Source organism: Engystomops pustulosus, chromosome 3 (genome assembly GCF_040894005.1).
Source record: "Engystomops pustulosus chromosome 3, aEngPut4.maternal, whole genome shotgun sequence".
NCBI classification, from domain to species: Eukaryota; Metazoa; Chordata; class Amphibia; order Anura; family Leptodactylidae; genus Engystomops; species Engystomops pustulosus.
In genome coordinates this window covers 68,263,467-68,279,066 of record NC_092413.1, presented here as the reverse complement: position 1 = coordinate 68,279,066, position 15,600 = coordinate 68,263,467, and the positions used below count along the sequence as shown (strand labels likewise).

Genomic DNA, 15,600 nt, shown 5'->3' with positions numbered 1-15,600 from the left:
AATAATTACATCACTATACGTATGGCAGATAAGGGGGGGTCCGTTATCATTCTGGACAGTGGGCTGTATGAGACATCTGTTATGAAAATGTTTAATGATACTACCATCTACACACATCTCAGTACAGATCCCACACAGAAAGTAAGGAAGCAGTTAACAGATACAGTAAAATGGGGTACTACTTTAAATATCCTTACTGAGAAAGAATCAGCTTATCTTATTCCAGAATACCCCTTATGCCCTTTATTTCACGCTTTACCAAAACTACATAAAGAAGTGTTCCCACCTCCTTTACGCCCCATTATATCGGGGGTAAACTCACTACTTGAACGCCTCAGTATATGGTTAGATCAATATCTTCAACCAATAGTGAAACAGACACCATCATACCTTCAAGACACAAAATAAGTTCTGAGAACAATGTCTAAGATTACGTGGTATGGGGACTGTATATGGGTTACTTGTGATATAACAGCCTTGTACACAAGCATACCACATGAGAAAGCTCTTGTAGCACTTAAACATTTAAACATTTAAATTAAACATTTAAACACTTAAACATGCAGTTGTACACAGACTATTCGGAAGATCTACAACAATACATAATAACGGTTACAAACTTTCTTCTCAAAAACAATTTCTTTTCTTTTAACAGAAATTATTTTTTACAAACCCAAGGGTGCCCTATGGGCTCGTGTTTTTCCCCGTCACTAGCTAACATCTATGTCTCATGGTGGGAACAAGAATATATCTATTCCAGCCATAATGTATATCAGCAGTACATTTATTATTATGGCAGATACATAGATGATGGGCTGTTGATATGGAGAGGTCCACCCACAATCATCATCGATTTTATTAATTTTATAAATCGCAATGATTATAATTTAGAATTCACACATAATGTTGGAACCAACAACATTTACTTTCTTAGATGTCACACTACAGGGGAACCTCGAAACCGGTGTCATAGATTCTGTACTATACTGTAAGAAAATGTCAGGGAATTCCATTCTACAGGCATCTAGCTGCCATCCACATCATGTTATCAAGAATCTCCCTGTTGGTGAATTTATTAGAGCACGCAGAAGCTGCAGTACTGCTCATAATTTTTCTCAAGAATGTATCACGATGACTAATAGACTCAAAGCCAGGGGCTACTCCAGTACGCATATTAATAGAGCCAAACATATAGCAGAAAGTAAATCAAGAGCATCCCTTTTGAAAGAACGGAACAAAATTCAACACACTTCATCCACACAGAGAGTACTATTTTCAACCACTTATAGTGAGGATTATAAAGAGATTACTAATATCATCAGAAAATACCTACCAGTGCTCTATGCCGACACAAAACTTATGAACATCTTACAGTCAGGCTGCCAATTCATTTCTCGCAGGGCACGCAAAATAGGTAATATTGTTTCGCCTTCAGATTTCAGTAATAAACAGGCAAATACTGAAACGTGGCTAAGCACAAAAGGGTCCTATGCATGTGGAGGCACCAGGTGCAACGTTTGCTGCTACATGTCAAATAAAAATTTTTTTGTTTCCACACATGATAATATACAGAGAAATATAAAGGCATACATAAATTGCAACACCAAGTTTGTAGTTTACCAAGCTTGCTGCACCATATGCAATATACAATACATTGGCAGCACCGTACATCCTTTGAAAAGGAGACTAGGCGAACATATAACAGATGGTTCCAAACATACGGATAAGAACATATCTAATCTGTCAAAACACTTCTATAATTTTCATAAGGGAGACTTTTCCTCATTGACAGTCACAGGCATCGAAAGGGTCACTTCCCCTGCCAGAGGAGGCAATCGAGTACAAAAATTACGCAATCGCGAAATGTTTTGGATTCTAAATCTTAATACGAGAGCACCATTGGGTTTAAACAACAAGACGGATACTATGTATCTTTATTAAGGGCATTAACATTCTTTATGATATTTTCATGTTTGCTTATGATATTTTCATGTTTGTTTACCCTGTTATCCCCTTAGTGCATTAAATGGTGTGAATAGGCATATATTTCATGCGATTTAGTTCCTATTCAACATGTTCCACATGTATATATCCGAGTAATTATTTGATATAACATGTATTTACTGTGAATATGCTTATTTAATATGCATGCAATACTTGTTTGTTAGTGACACAAAAAACTATGCATTTATGTGTTTTATTCCCTCTGTATATCAGGAGTTATATGCTGTTTTGCTACGTCTTTAAGAAAATCCTATGCGCATGTGCAAATTACCTGTTTGCTGTTTCACCTGTCTATGCTCTTTTTAAGATGTATGTTTAGTGGATACACGTAGATCATGACTAAGGACTCCACAATTTAGTCCGAAACGCGTAGATCGTGTATCAGTGGTCACACCAGATATGGTTGCACGCTTTTAATATGAAGAATAAAATGCTATGATTTTAGAAGATTTTGAATGCTGGAATATTTCCCTATCCTTCACCAGGGAGAAGTTACTGTCTCCAGGCGCTTGCGTTACCACGATGCCTGTTCTGGATAACTCTGTGTCTCCGATGACTAGCGTGGGCTCCCAGTAGCCAGTAGCCACACCGCATTATCTTCTTTTCAGCTCCAGGTGTTCAGGGACCTTGCCAAAGTTGGATGCCGTTTGGCCCGTGAGCATCAGGGGGGTTTTCCCTCACTGAGGAGGAAGTTACTTCCAACTGTTCCAGTTACTCGAGCATTTTGCTCTTCATATTTGCCAGAACGGTGACCTGTTCTGCCAGGACAGTAATTTCTTTGGACATCGGGGGCAGTGTTGCCAGTTGCACTGGAGAAGAGGTAGAGTAGCCTAGAGTGATTTTCCAGATCCACAGGCTCTGGCTCCTCCTGGTGCTCAACAGACAAACATTCTCCATGGATGTCGATCTCCTTGAACTCAAGAAAAGAAGCTTGGGAGTATTGAAGAGACAGCATTTTTAATTGACATTTATGATGCTTATCCAGAAGCCCATTAATAAATTTGTTCTCGCTGTGTTTGGTTGGAATTCTCAGCCTCTAGGGTCAAGGCGGAAGATAGCTTTTCACGTTTCCTGTAAGGAAAGGGCAAAGTCTCTAAGAGATTGTTGGGGCTTCTGTCTTTTCCCAAAGAATTTCTGTTTCAGCTCAGAGGCAATACACTTCTCAAAGGTGGTGCGCAGCCTATTGAGGATTTGGGCCACACTTTGGCATTCTGCTTGGGGCCAAGACTTGACTTCTCAGAGGGCAAGTCCCTTTGACTGCCTGGTTAGAATTCCCTCTTTCTGCACTTCTGCAAGCAAGTATAGAGTGAAGGTAGCTAGCATCTTAGTGCTAAATTCGGAGAGATTGCTCCAAAATCCAGATTTTGGCCGATTAACCCTCTTCCTTGCTGGGCCGCAACCTCTCTGGCTCCTCCTCCAAGGTACTTAGCGCCACACTCACAGGGGGAGGAGTTTAGCGAGCAGTCTAGATTTTCCGCCAGTGAGGATTTTGGCGGGCTGGAACTTCATGCTACGCAACACAGTCTTTACAGAGGCTACAGTGACAGATGTAGCAGAGCCGACACAGTTCTTTGCAGGAATTAACCTTGTGGGTGCTGGAGCAGCACTCTACAGCACGTGGCAGTAATAAAACACAGTCTATCTTGTAAAGCACAATCACGCTTGGGCATTAACTTGTGTGGCAGCAGGGTTAGGCAGCACAGTCTTTATAAAACAGTTCAGAGTGCCAGTATAAGGTACAGAAGTAAATATCATGTTCATGACACCACTTGCATCATTCCCCACTAGGTCCTTGTCTTTTCTTGGGCCTTGGGCCTTATTGGGTCCAAAATGCAAGACACATGACCCCCTCCCCCTGTGATTCAGTGTGTCTTATTTTTACACCCACAGAGAGCTGGTCAATTCATTGCAGCATCAATAATGTATGGATTAAAAATGTAACAACTTAGTCCAACTTTATTTTGAGTTCTTATTGTATTTCTAATTTTATGCAGATGGCTGAAAGACATTGTGGACATCTACCCAACTATTGGACGTTACACGGACTATGGTAAACACAATATTATTTGCTCACTTTTTCTTCCCCCTAACTTTATTACCTAACTTGCATTGCATATTGGTATGATTCTCAGCAATATCACTTTTTTGTGTTAATCATGATAACTCAGAGGCCGTGTATATCACAGTTCCGCACCAAATTGTAAAGGTTGGATTTCAACAATTGAAATATGAGATTCAGCGGAAGAAAGATAAGATCACTTATCTCATGATGTACTACCATCAAAATCTGTATTAACAAAATTGGCTGTATACTTCAGGGGGCTGGTTGGCTATATACCACATGGGGCTGGCCATATACCACAGGGGGCTTGATGGCTATATACTGGGAGTCTTTGACCAATGCATTTCCCACCCTCAGCTTATACTCAAGTCAATTTTCAAGTCAGGTTTTCGCAGTTTTTGGTGGCAAAATTAGGTGCCATGGCTTATACTGGATTATATACAGCACTTCCAACTTGGAGAAAACAGTACAAGTTTGATGTCTCATGCATTCTATGTAAAATTCCTCCATCCTACAATAGACTAACTGACTGGCAAAAATCATATACGTCCTACATAAACAAGAATATACGCCAGACTTCAAACTACCAAATAGTCCAAAAATCTGTATACATTTTATTAATTCTCGTAAAAGAAAAAAGAAGAAAAGAGCAGACATTAAAATATAAGTATACTGTACAGAAGGCAAACAGCAGACTAGCATAGCAGACCATATGTATTTTAAGTGCATAAATTCATAAATATACAGGTTTGTAGTTTTGGTTTTTTTTAAACCTAATAAAATATCAATTGATGCAGTTGATATTATAATTCATAGAATATCCAAAAATTAATGATATCATAAAGGATAAAGTGCAGTTGTGATAAATGAATGAATAAAATCTAGCATTGTTGAACTGTAGGAAGGCGTTTAACTGCCTGTCGAGACCCCGGTGGTACGTGAAGTGGGGGCAGGACAGTGATGGTCTCCAGTGTTCAAATGTATGACAAACATTTCACAATACACAAGTATACAACAATAAAGGTAACCAATTTTGGCAGTAAACAGTCAAGTTACCCAACCGGGTGTTGCATGATACCAAAATTCCAAAAATAATAAGGGACCACCATCACAGCATGTGCAAATAATTGACAGGTTGGGCACACGGCAGGACTGAGAAGGGAACAGGGGCGCACTGGCCATAAGACCCGAAACCCCGGTGGGCCGACTCGTTTGGGGCCAGTACGGGGCCAGTGTGACACTGGTGGGGCCGGTGCAAGAAAGACTCACAGGGGCGTAACGATGGTGACGGACACCGCGCTGAAGACCATAGGAATGTGAAGCTGGGCGCAACGCTGCAGGGACTTCCCCCTGCTGTGTCTCTGTTCTGTGATGCCAGTGTCATCACGTGACCCACGTCATTACGTCCCCCGTGCGGGCTGGCATCTCTCCCACCTAGATTTGAAGGCTGTGAGCAGTCAGCAGAGACCACACAGAGTCACAGAGACTACTTCCGACCCCCCCCCCTCCGCGATCCCCCCCTGCGATCGCCCCCCCCCCTCGCTATCCCTCCACTGCAAGAAGAAGCCTCCTCTAAGTGCAGGATGAAGACCAGCTTTGGGAATGAGAAGAGAACTTACAGGGTAAGTGGCACTGTATGGCTGGTGTATATGTTACATGGGACTGCATGGCTAGTGTGTATGTTACATGGGACTATATGGCTGGTGTGTATGCTACATGGGACTGTATGGCTGGTGCGTATGCTGCATGGGACTGTATGGCTGGTGCGTATGCTACGTGTTATTGCACGGTTATTGTAATGTGGCAATAGGCTACAAGATGGAGACACGACAGGACTCGAAAGAGAATAGCATTTGGAGCACAGATTTTTTTTTTTGGTCTCAGAAAACATTTGTAGATGTTTGTAGAAACCCCTGAGAACTGATCCTATTTGAAAACTACACCCCTCCATGAATAAATCAAGGGGTGTTGTGAGCATTTTAACCCCACAGGTGGACCCCAAAGATGATGCATAATGGATAGTGCATAGTACAAATCATCCATCTTGTGCCCAGCTTTTGCCACGGGAGTCAAACACCCCAAAAATCCCAGGTACGACAATACCCCATATGTGGCAATAATCTACAGGCTTGGCACACGGCAGAGCTCAGCAGGGAAGATGCGGCATGATGTATCAGCTGTGTGAGCTTTGTTCCTGGTCTCTAAAAATCAACTGCCTGACTACCACCTCTTGAAATTCCTGGAAAGTTCCCCTCTGGCCTGCACATCGATGTAACACGTAAGCATTATACAGTGCCATCTGCATGATGTGCACGGCCAGCTTCTTGTACCACACCCTCGACTTACGCATGGCGTTATAAGGCTGAAGTACCTGGTCCGACAAATCCACCCCTCCGATGTACCTATCATAATCCAAAATAAAGTTCGGCTTGGGGGCTTCTGGACTGGTACCTCGTGCAGGGGTGGTAGTGTGCCCATGTATTGTTGTTTGTACAAGCACATCCCTCTTGTCCTTTGTCTTGTCCCTCTTGTCTTGTATTTTGGATTATGATAGGTACATGGGAGGGGTGGATTTGTCAATACTGAGTCGCTGTTTAGTGCTCGGCTCTAGTGCCTTCTGAGCTTTTCCCCTAGCAGCGACTTAAGGAGACCTCTCTGATTCCTTTTAACAGTGCCGCATGCCGCAGTATGTATGGAAGCACTGTCTGGAACAGGGTAATACTAGTAGGTCCAATAGTGGATGCACCAAATCCCAAACTATCTTTCCAGCAATTCCCAGGAAGAGGGGGCATTTTGGGGGCACTATTCTAGAGTCCTTCAGTTCATACACCCTGAACCTAAAAGTGTACCCTTATGGGCTGTCACACAGCTTATACTTCTTCACGCCATACCTTGGCCTCTTATTGGGCAGGTACTGGCGGAACTGAAGTCTCCCTTTGAAATGTACTAGGGACTCTTCCACTGATATGCGCCTCTTTAGAGTATACACTTCCATAAATAGGGCACTCAGGTTGTATAAGGTCCAGCCCATATTAGACTATCATAGCTGGGGTCATCTCTGGGTGGGCAGTGAGAATTGTCAGCAAAATGCAAAAACCTATGGATGGCTTCAAAGCGCATCCTTCTCGTTGCCATGCTGAACATCGGGGTGTGGTACAGTATGTCTGTGCTCCCGTAATCCATTATTTTTTGATGAGTACCATAAGAAGTACTATGCCCTAATAGTTCTCCATCTCTGCTGCACTAACAGGGTTACCTGTGATGTTGCAAATAAAAAGAAGTGGGGTTTTGCGCAATATATTGTGCAGCGTAGAGATTGGTCTGGGACACCATCGATCCAACTAGGTCCTCACTAAAAAAAAAAATTAAAATAGTCCACTGGTCCGAGCCCTGCCGTGTCTGTGCATATCCCAGGACTGGCCATAAAATCAGGGACCTGAGGGGCATAATTACTAGGGGTCACCCATGTGGGGTCAGAAGTCCCGGGCACTCCGCCAGCAGTCCCGGCCAGAAACCATCTTGATAATAACTCAATTCAATAATTGTCATCTGGATGTATCACAAGTCCAATATTAGCTGTAATCAGATATATATATGCTTTATATCCACTTTATTTAATTCCTCAATTCTTATGCATCCCTTTATACCGAATTCAGTATGGAGAACCCTATACATAAATCATTAATTTCTATCAACGAAGTTGAACAGAGCAAAATAGGGAAAAAGATGATATATATGTTATACCGAATTAGTATACTGTAATTTGTGTTCATCCCTATGTGATTTGATACCATATAGCTTGTTGGTGATTATAAATTGAACTTATTGTTCATCCTTTCAAAAGAAGGAAGAAAAATCCAAAAAAGTTGCACAAATTCACACAAAACAGGTAGTGACAAAAAATGTTTACTTTATAGTAGCGAAATGACAAATACTGGTTAAAAAATTATCCTGCCCCAGAGGGGACACAAGACAATGTTGCATGCCAAACAACAGATCAGGATAATGTAAATGTGTTTATAACATATGAATGTAGGTAAGGGCACCAGTGGCCATATACACATATATAGTACTAATGGGAAGCATTGACAAACGGTAATACGTCAGAGAATAGTAATCAGAGGTGAAACAAATAGCTACACTGATCGTTGCCCGGAATGACAACAGCCACAATGCACGTTTCAGCTGGGTTACGTTTTCGTTTACAAACACGGCCGCTTTGAGATTTGAGTAAAGGGCCTGTATCGCTGAGTAAATGTAGCCCAAAAATCCAAACTTGCGCAGAGCCAAGAAGGCGCATGACCAACTAACGTGGTCAAACGCCTTCTCAACGTCGACTGTCAAGAATGTGGCAGGGATTTGATGCCGCTCACAGAAATGCATCAGAGAGATAATCCGTCCGGTGTTATGCGGAGCTTGTCTACCCCTGGTAAATCCCGTCTGATCATCTCTTATTAGGTCTGGTACATATTTCATTAGCCTAGTGGCTAGGTTCTTTGCATACAGCTTAAGATCTCCATTAAGGAGAGATATTGGGTGGAAATTGGAGGTCTCTATTGGGGTCTTGCCAGGTTTGGGAATGGTTGTCTTGCCAGGTTTGGGAATAGTTGTTTGATGACTAGTGCTGCTAGTGCCGCTTTGTTGAATACTGTTACTAGATGGGGGGCTAGAAGGTGGGCAAATTTCTGATAGTAATCGTTAGAGTATCCATCGGGGCCGGGAGAATTTATTTTTGGATAGTTGTTTGATGGTTTGTAGTACATCAGGCAGGGTGAGGGGGGAACTAAGCTCTTGCAATTGTTTATGTAGGGAGTTTTTGGGTAATTGTTTGATGGTTTGTAGTACTTCAGGCAAGGTGATCATCCTGACGTAGACTTTGTGGGCTGCCCAAAGTGTAAAATCATCTACGTCCTATTAGTATTAAGTCTAAAGCAGTGATTTTCAACCAGTTTGCCGCGACACATGGTCGGGTGTGCCGTGGGGAAAGTTCCCCAATCTATGGTGCCCCCTGTGTTTTGATTCCCAGCGATGCGCAGTCACGGCTTCTTACAATGTAGGAGACGTGTACAATAACACATGTGCAAGGTTTGAACCTTGCGTGACAAAATGACGTCACCGAGGCCGGCGCATCATCCTGAAAGCCAAGGTAATGCCCGCCAATTATGCTGACTATATGAGCTTTTGCCTGAGTATATGAACTGTTGGCAGAATACTCAACATATGAGCTGGTACTTTTAGTACTCCAGCAGTATCCTGCATATAACAATGAAAAATGTAAAATGAGAAATACTATAGTCATGAGGCTGAAGTACTACAAGTACCAGCTCATATGCTGAGTGTATGAGCTGGCAATTGTACTCTGGCCTCATGGTCATAGTACTTCTCATTGTACCCCTTTATATTGCAGTATATGAGCCACATAATAATCAACACCATATACTAAAACCAGGGAGAAACTGAGAACTGTTGAGGAAGAGCTTTGTGTGTGTGTTTCCACCATTCCTGCCAGGATATCCCTTTTGTGTTTATCGAAACAGGCCCAGGTTTCACACTGAGTGAGTAAAATAAATTTAGAATCTATATTATTAACTATTTTTATAATATGACTGTTTTAGTGTCATTTTGTGCTATTTTGGTTGGTGTTGTACTCCAGGATTTTCTAAGTATAAAAAGTGTGCCGCGGCTCAAAAAAGGTTGAAAATCACTGGTCTAAAGTATTCCTCTATGTAACCCTCTATTTGTTTAGAGTGTTTATCGTGCTATCAGGTAAGAGTTGAGTCTCCATATATAGTCACTGTGTTTTGGACGTTGGTCCGAGAGGGTGATAGTGATTGGGTATGATCGGACTACCCAATGTCCCCTATTGTGTCCTTTTCAACTCTTTCTAGAAGGGGTTTTTCCACAAGAAACAGGTCGATTTTAGAATACATTTGGTGTCTGGAAGAATAACAGGAGTAATCTCTTTCGTTGGCGTGGCAGGTTCTCCAGACTTCAAAAAGAGAGTGGGACCACAATGTAGGGCCCAACTGTGGGGGTGTGTGATTGGTTATTGTGCTGCTATCAACTGTAAGGTCAGGTGTGATGTTAAAGTCCCTACAAATTAGTAAGGATCCCTTTTTTACCTTCTTAGCGACCCTTAGAACTTTTTGAATAAAGTGAATTTGACGCTTGTTTGGACCGTAGATGTTCACAATGGTTAGGTCAATATTATTGATTGTGCATACCACCATTATGTACCTGCTTTGTGGGTCTACCAATTGTTTGTGTATTGTTAGGTCTAAGGAGGAATGGAAAGCCAGAAGGACTCCTCTTTTCTTTTGATTGGCCTCGGGTATTTAATGACAGTATTTTAACGCACACTGTCATGATCTGGTGTTGCGATTAGTCGATAGTCAGTCGGACTATATGTACTTTTAATGAGATATAGTACGCTCTAATTTTGTTAGGTTAGAGGGAGATCGTTCTTATGGGCTGGGTTAGTACAACTTTAACACAATTAACTAATACAGATTTCATGTACAGAAATGTACTTAAAGGGGTATTCCAGGAATCAGCATAATTCATATACAAGTGGGCACTCAAAATATAAGCTAATGTGTAATTTGTTGTTATTTAAAATGTTGCTCCCCTTAGCAGGAAATGCTGGTGACATAGACTGTAATGAAGAATTAAAATGCTACTGGCCCTTTAATCAGTCCGTTAATTTCCTCCGCGCGGTCCGTCACAGAAAAGAAGATGGCCGCTGGTCACATGTCCACATCACATGTCCAGCACCTGCCTGGGAGGGTCATGTGATCACCACTATGTTAGGATGTAGTCGGTTGGTTGCAGTGCATCCAGTATGGCCAGTGTTGTGGTGATGGCAGTTACACATCATTACTATGGTAACAGAGCAAGAAAACCTGTTACATCATCACCAGGAGCAGAGCATAAGAGGGAGGAGGAGTTACTGAGAACTAATGGATCATGGAACTTGTAGTTTCCAGTGGCGGCCATCTTAGTGATAACTCCACCTACTTTAGAGAGGCCATAAATTTTGTAAATCATAAAATCAAATTATTTAAGGTCCGTTTTTTGACTAATGACATTGAGTATTGTTGTATTCATTTATTTATATCATCAGGGGTTTTTGTGTCAGACGTTCATATTCCCGGAATACCCCTTTAAATTGTGTGTGAGGCGGAAAGGTCTCAAAATAACCCAGAGCCATCCACAGCTATCATGGCTGCTTTCAGAGCCAAAACAGGCAAAACATAAATTCAAGTTATACGACCTAGTCCATCCCTAGGCCTGCGATTGCCATCCGTAGCTGGTGGTTTACACAGAGGCCGACGCTGATCTTCATCCAGGTACCAAGAGTCCAGGAGTTGTATACCTTCTGACACCGATGAGACAGCATCTTGATACTTTATCAATAGCTTGATGGGAAATCCCCACCTGTATTGGATGTTACGTTGTCGTAGTAGGAGAGTTATTGGATGGAAGTCACTGCGGGCCTGAAGGGTTGCTGCTGAGAGGTCTGCAAACATTTTGATCGCTGCATGCGGCGTCAGGAGGGGTTGATACTTTCTGGACTACGCTAATAGCTGGTCCTTGGTTTGAAAGAAAACAAATCGAGCCAGGGCATCTCGTGGTACAGTATCAGGTAGGTTCTTTGTTTGTTTATTTTATATTATTGCAACGGTTGCAGTCTTCCATGTCCGTCATTTTTGACTGGAGTTGTTGGACCTTATCTTTGAGAGCTAGGTGATCATCGGCAAGGTCATTGTAAGCTGAGGCATTTTCAGCCATTTTTGTCTCGACATTTTTGACAGAGGTTTGAATTTCTTTAATAGTGGTTACCAGCATGGCTGTGAACTAAAACTTGTAATGTTTATTAGGTATGCCTTAAAACAATTAATTGTTTTAAGGCATACCTAATAAACATTACAAGTTTTAGTTCACAGCCATGCTGGTAATTACATTGGGATAGTTGGTGAACCAGACGAAAAACATCCTCCAATTGGGCCGAATCAATACATGCTCTGTTTTTCTTTAATAGTGGCTTGAAACGGAGTCACCATTTGGAGCATGTTAGAAGTGATAGAGCTTCTTAGGACTTCCAACACTTCCTTTAGTGTATTTTCCGACACTGCTTTGTCAGTGGTTTGAAAGGCGGCAAATGCATCCTGGGCTACAGCTATCTCCCTGTCTATGGACTTACTGATATCTGACCTCTGAAAGGTTATCAGTTTGTAATTTCTGGCATTGCTTTGCTGGGCTAGATAAGGGAGACTGCGCCAAATTGTGTTGCTCGGGTTGTCACTGCGCCACTTTTTTCCTTTGCAAGAACTGAAGGTGCGGGAAGCTCTTTAGTGGTCTGTTTGTGGTCGCCAACTTAGATATTGTAGCGGATGGTGTGTCGGACCACTTACTAGGGATCTCAAATGTGGGAGTCGCTGTGTAGAAGAAGTGTAGTGGTTGGATCTGCTGGAGCTTGGTCTTGTTCAATCTCGCTCCACAGGCGCCATTGCTCTGTTTTCTCCTAACAGCTGGAAAGAATTTGCCCGTTTGGCTTGTACTCACTCCCCTTCTTGCCCATATGTTTCCTGGGATGTCGCTGACCCTTTTCTCTTCAGGGTTTACAGTCGCTGGCAGGAAGAAGGGGCTTTTGTAAGCTGCGGTGACACAGAGCTCTGAATCACGCAGCCATCTTGCTCAGCGGCCATAGACTAACTATTGTGATTAGTTGATATTTTGCCACAGGTAATTAATATGAGCTCTGAGCTTTGTTTGTTACTATAGACAAGAAGTATAAGACCGCTCATGTGTGAGGTAAGATGGATAGGGATATAGAAATATCTGAAATCAAACTGTACCAGTTGTGTATGGAAATCAATCGGAGAACATCTGTAATTTTATAGACAGCTGTGGGAAAATGAAACATGAGCTCTAATTGGTTGCCAAGGGCAACTAGAACAGATCTTCTTTTAATAAATCTAACCACAGACAAAGTTACAGTCAGAGACAAATCTAGTTACAGTCGAGGACGGAGACAGAGAGATACATATAAAATATTTTTTGTTAACCCACTCTATTTTCTTAGCTAAGAGAAGTTATTTACTATCCCGAGAAACACCACCAGCTACAGCTGGAATGTATGCGTGTGTATGTGTATATATATAATATTATACACATCAGGAAATAAGCAGCACTTTATTATGAAATAAAGAAGACCACTTTTTCTTCAACTTGACTGTTTGGAATGCTGCTTATTTCCTGATGTGTATAATATTATATATATACACATACAGCATAGCAGTAGCAACGTTTCGCCACCAATTGAGCCTTTTTTTTTCAAATTGACCGTTTGGAGTGCTGCTTATTTCCTGATGTTCATTTATGGAGGAGCTTGAACCCAGCTCCACACAGCTTGCACCTACACCCACTGCTTGATTGCCGTGTGCTGCCTGGAAATTTTCGTGTGTGTGTGTAATATATATATTACCTTTATTCAGGTCAAATAAAGGTGATTTTTATTGGAACAAGTGGCGACGTTTCGGTGTGACACACCTTTCTCAAGCAATTTTACAAGTGCCCCATTTGGGGTATAAATAGGAAACACAATGTGCACATATGCATAGAGGGTGTGTCTTTAAAGTGCCGGTGCATATTATACAAAGTTAAAAATGTACTCATCTTAATACAAAACATGTCATACAATATAGTGTGCATACGCTTAAAATACATACATAAATGCATATAGTGTAAACAGACAAAAATCTTATATTGAGTGTCCTTTATAAGTAAAACAAAATGTGCAATATTTGGCTAGGAAAAGGTTAAAATTACCCAACAAGCTATGCAAAATCTCTGGTGTGGAAGCCTCGCTATTTGTATGTTGGCCCATCGACATCTGAAAAATGACATTGCGCATGCGCCAAATTATGCGGCCATATTAGATTAGGGCCGCGGAGGTAAGAAAACAATCTAATGGATATGTGTGTGACAACAAAGAATTGGGTGGAAAAGGGGAGGGGGATGAAGAATAAGTGCCCAGCGTGTATATGGCACAATATAGAGATATTGTATATCTCATCTAAATAGCGCTGGTGCATTGATGTAGATACAAACACATATGGTCTCCATAGTTACCGAAGAGCCTATCAAAGAGCTCTATGTTACTACGGGTGGTCGTTATCGACTCGGCTTTAGCCTGTTACCCGTGTAGTGGTATGTCCTGTGTCCAGAATAGTGTGCATATAGCACTGGAATAAGAGATGCCAGGGGGATAAATCTGCGATGCAATCGCATCCCCAATAGTGGCAATGTTCACACCACTGGGGGTGGAACATATATTATGGTCACAACCCCCCGTGGCGAACAATAACGCCACCCTTCTGGACGTAGATGAGAACACTGGACAGTATGAGGAGACATCAGTGTAATAGCGATATATAATCGGAATGTACAGTCTAGTTGTCACAACACTTATCCCAAATTCTAGAAAAAAATATATTTAATGTCTGAATAAATACAAATAGAATATAGGCCAAATAGTGAGGAAAAAGGAGTTTTGTCTTCCACTTGGAGGGTTGTCATTCAGCTTGCTGCATATTCATAATTCGGTATCAAATATTGAAAGATGGTGTTAAATCTAGAAAAAAAGAGACAAATATCAATAATCGTGCAAAGAGTCTCCTATCTAGTCACAGTTTGGGATCGATTTTATGGATCAAGACACCGAATGCAGGGATTGAGGCATCACCCTCACAAAACGTTACCCAGGTTGAACTCCACGTTTAACCCGTTAGGTTTCAGAGTGTTTAATCTGGATATCCATTTTAGTTCAGTTTTTCTCAAGATCTTTTCTCTATTCCCTCCACGTCTGAGGGGGGGTATATGATCAATCAACACAAATTTTAACTCGCTCTCTTCCTAATTGTGTACCTGTGTTGTGTAAAACGGGTTTTGAAATCCCATGTCGTCTCCCCAATATATGCTAAGCCACATGGGCATGTGAGCATATAAACAACAAAACTGGTGTTACAGTCAAGATAATGTTTGATCTTATATTCTTTGTTCATCTACGTAAATGTCTCGCCTTTAATCATGTGGGGACAGTTCATACAGGATCTGCAGGGGAAACACCCTGTACGTGTCTTGCCCCATAGTCCTGACTGGGTGCATGTTTTGAGAGGACCTACGTCTGCTTTTACCAATACATCTTTGATCTTCCTCGCTCGTCTAAAGGAGATAAGAGGGGGGTGGTCTAATTCTGGGAGATGAATATCCATATTTCGCAAGATAGACCAATGTTTCCTTACAACACTATTTATTTCTTGACTCAAATCATTGTATGTCGTGACAAATGGGATACGTTTGTCCATGTCTTTCGATTTTTTGGTACATAATAAATCCTGTCTGTTCATGTTATCAACTTGGCTTCTATTTTTATGAATAATTTTCCTAGGGTATCCCCGTTTTTCAAATTTTTTCTCCATGTAATTAAGATCTCTGTTAAGTTTTTGTGTATCACTAGAGATTCTTTTTAC

At 41.6% G+C, this 15,600-nt stretch overlaps 1 protein-coding gene across 1 annotated transcript in view; it reads left to right on the top strand.

Annotated features, from left to right (window-relative positions):
• Positions 1-15,600, top strand: part of LOC140120487 (ribonuclease T2-like) — a 292,997-nt gene that overhangs the window by 235,961 nt on the left and 41,436 nt on the right. Inside the window, exon 6 of the mRNA XM_072139513.1 lies at positions 3,999-4,054. Coding sequence (XP_071995614.1) covers positions 3,999-4,054 — 56 coding nt within the window. The remainder of the gene's footprint in view (positions 1-3,998; positions 4,055-15,600) is intronic.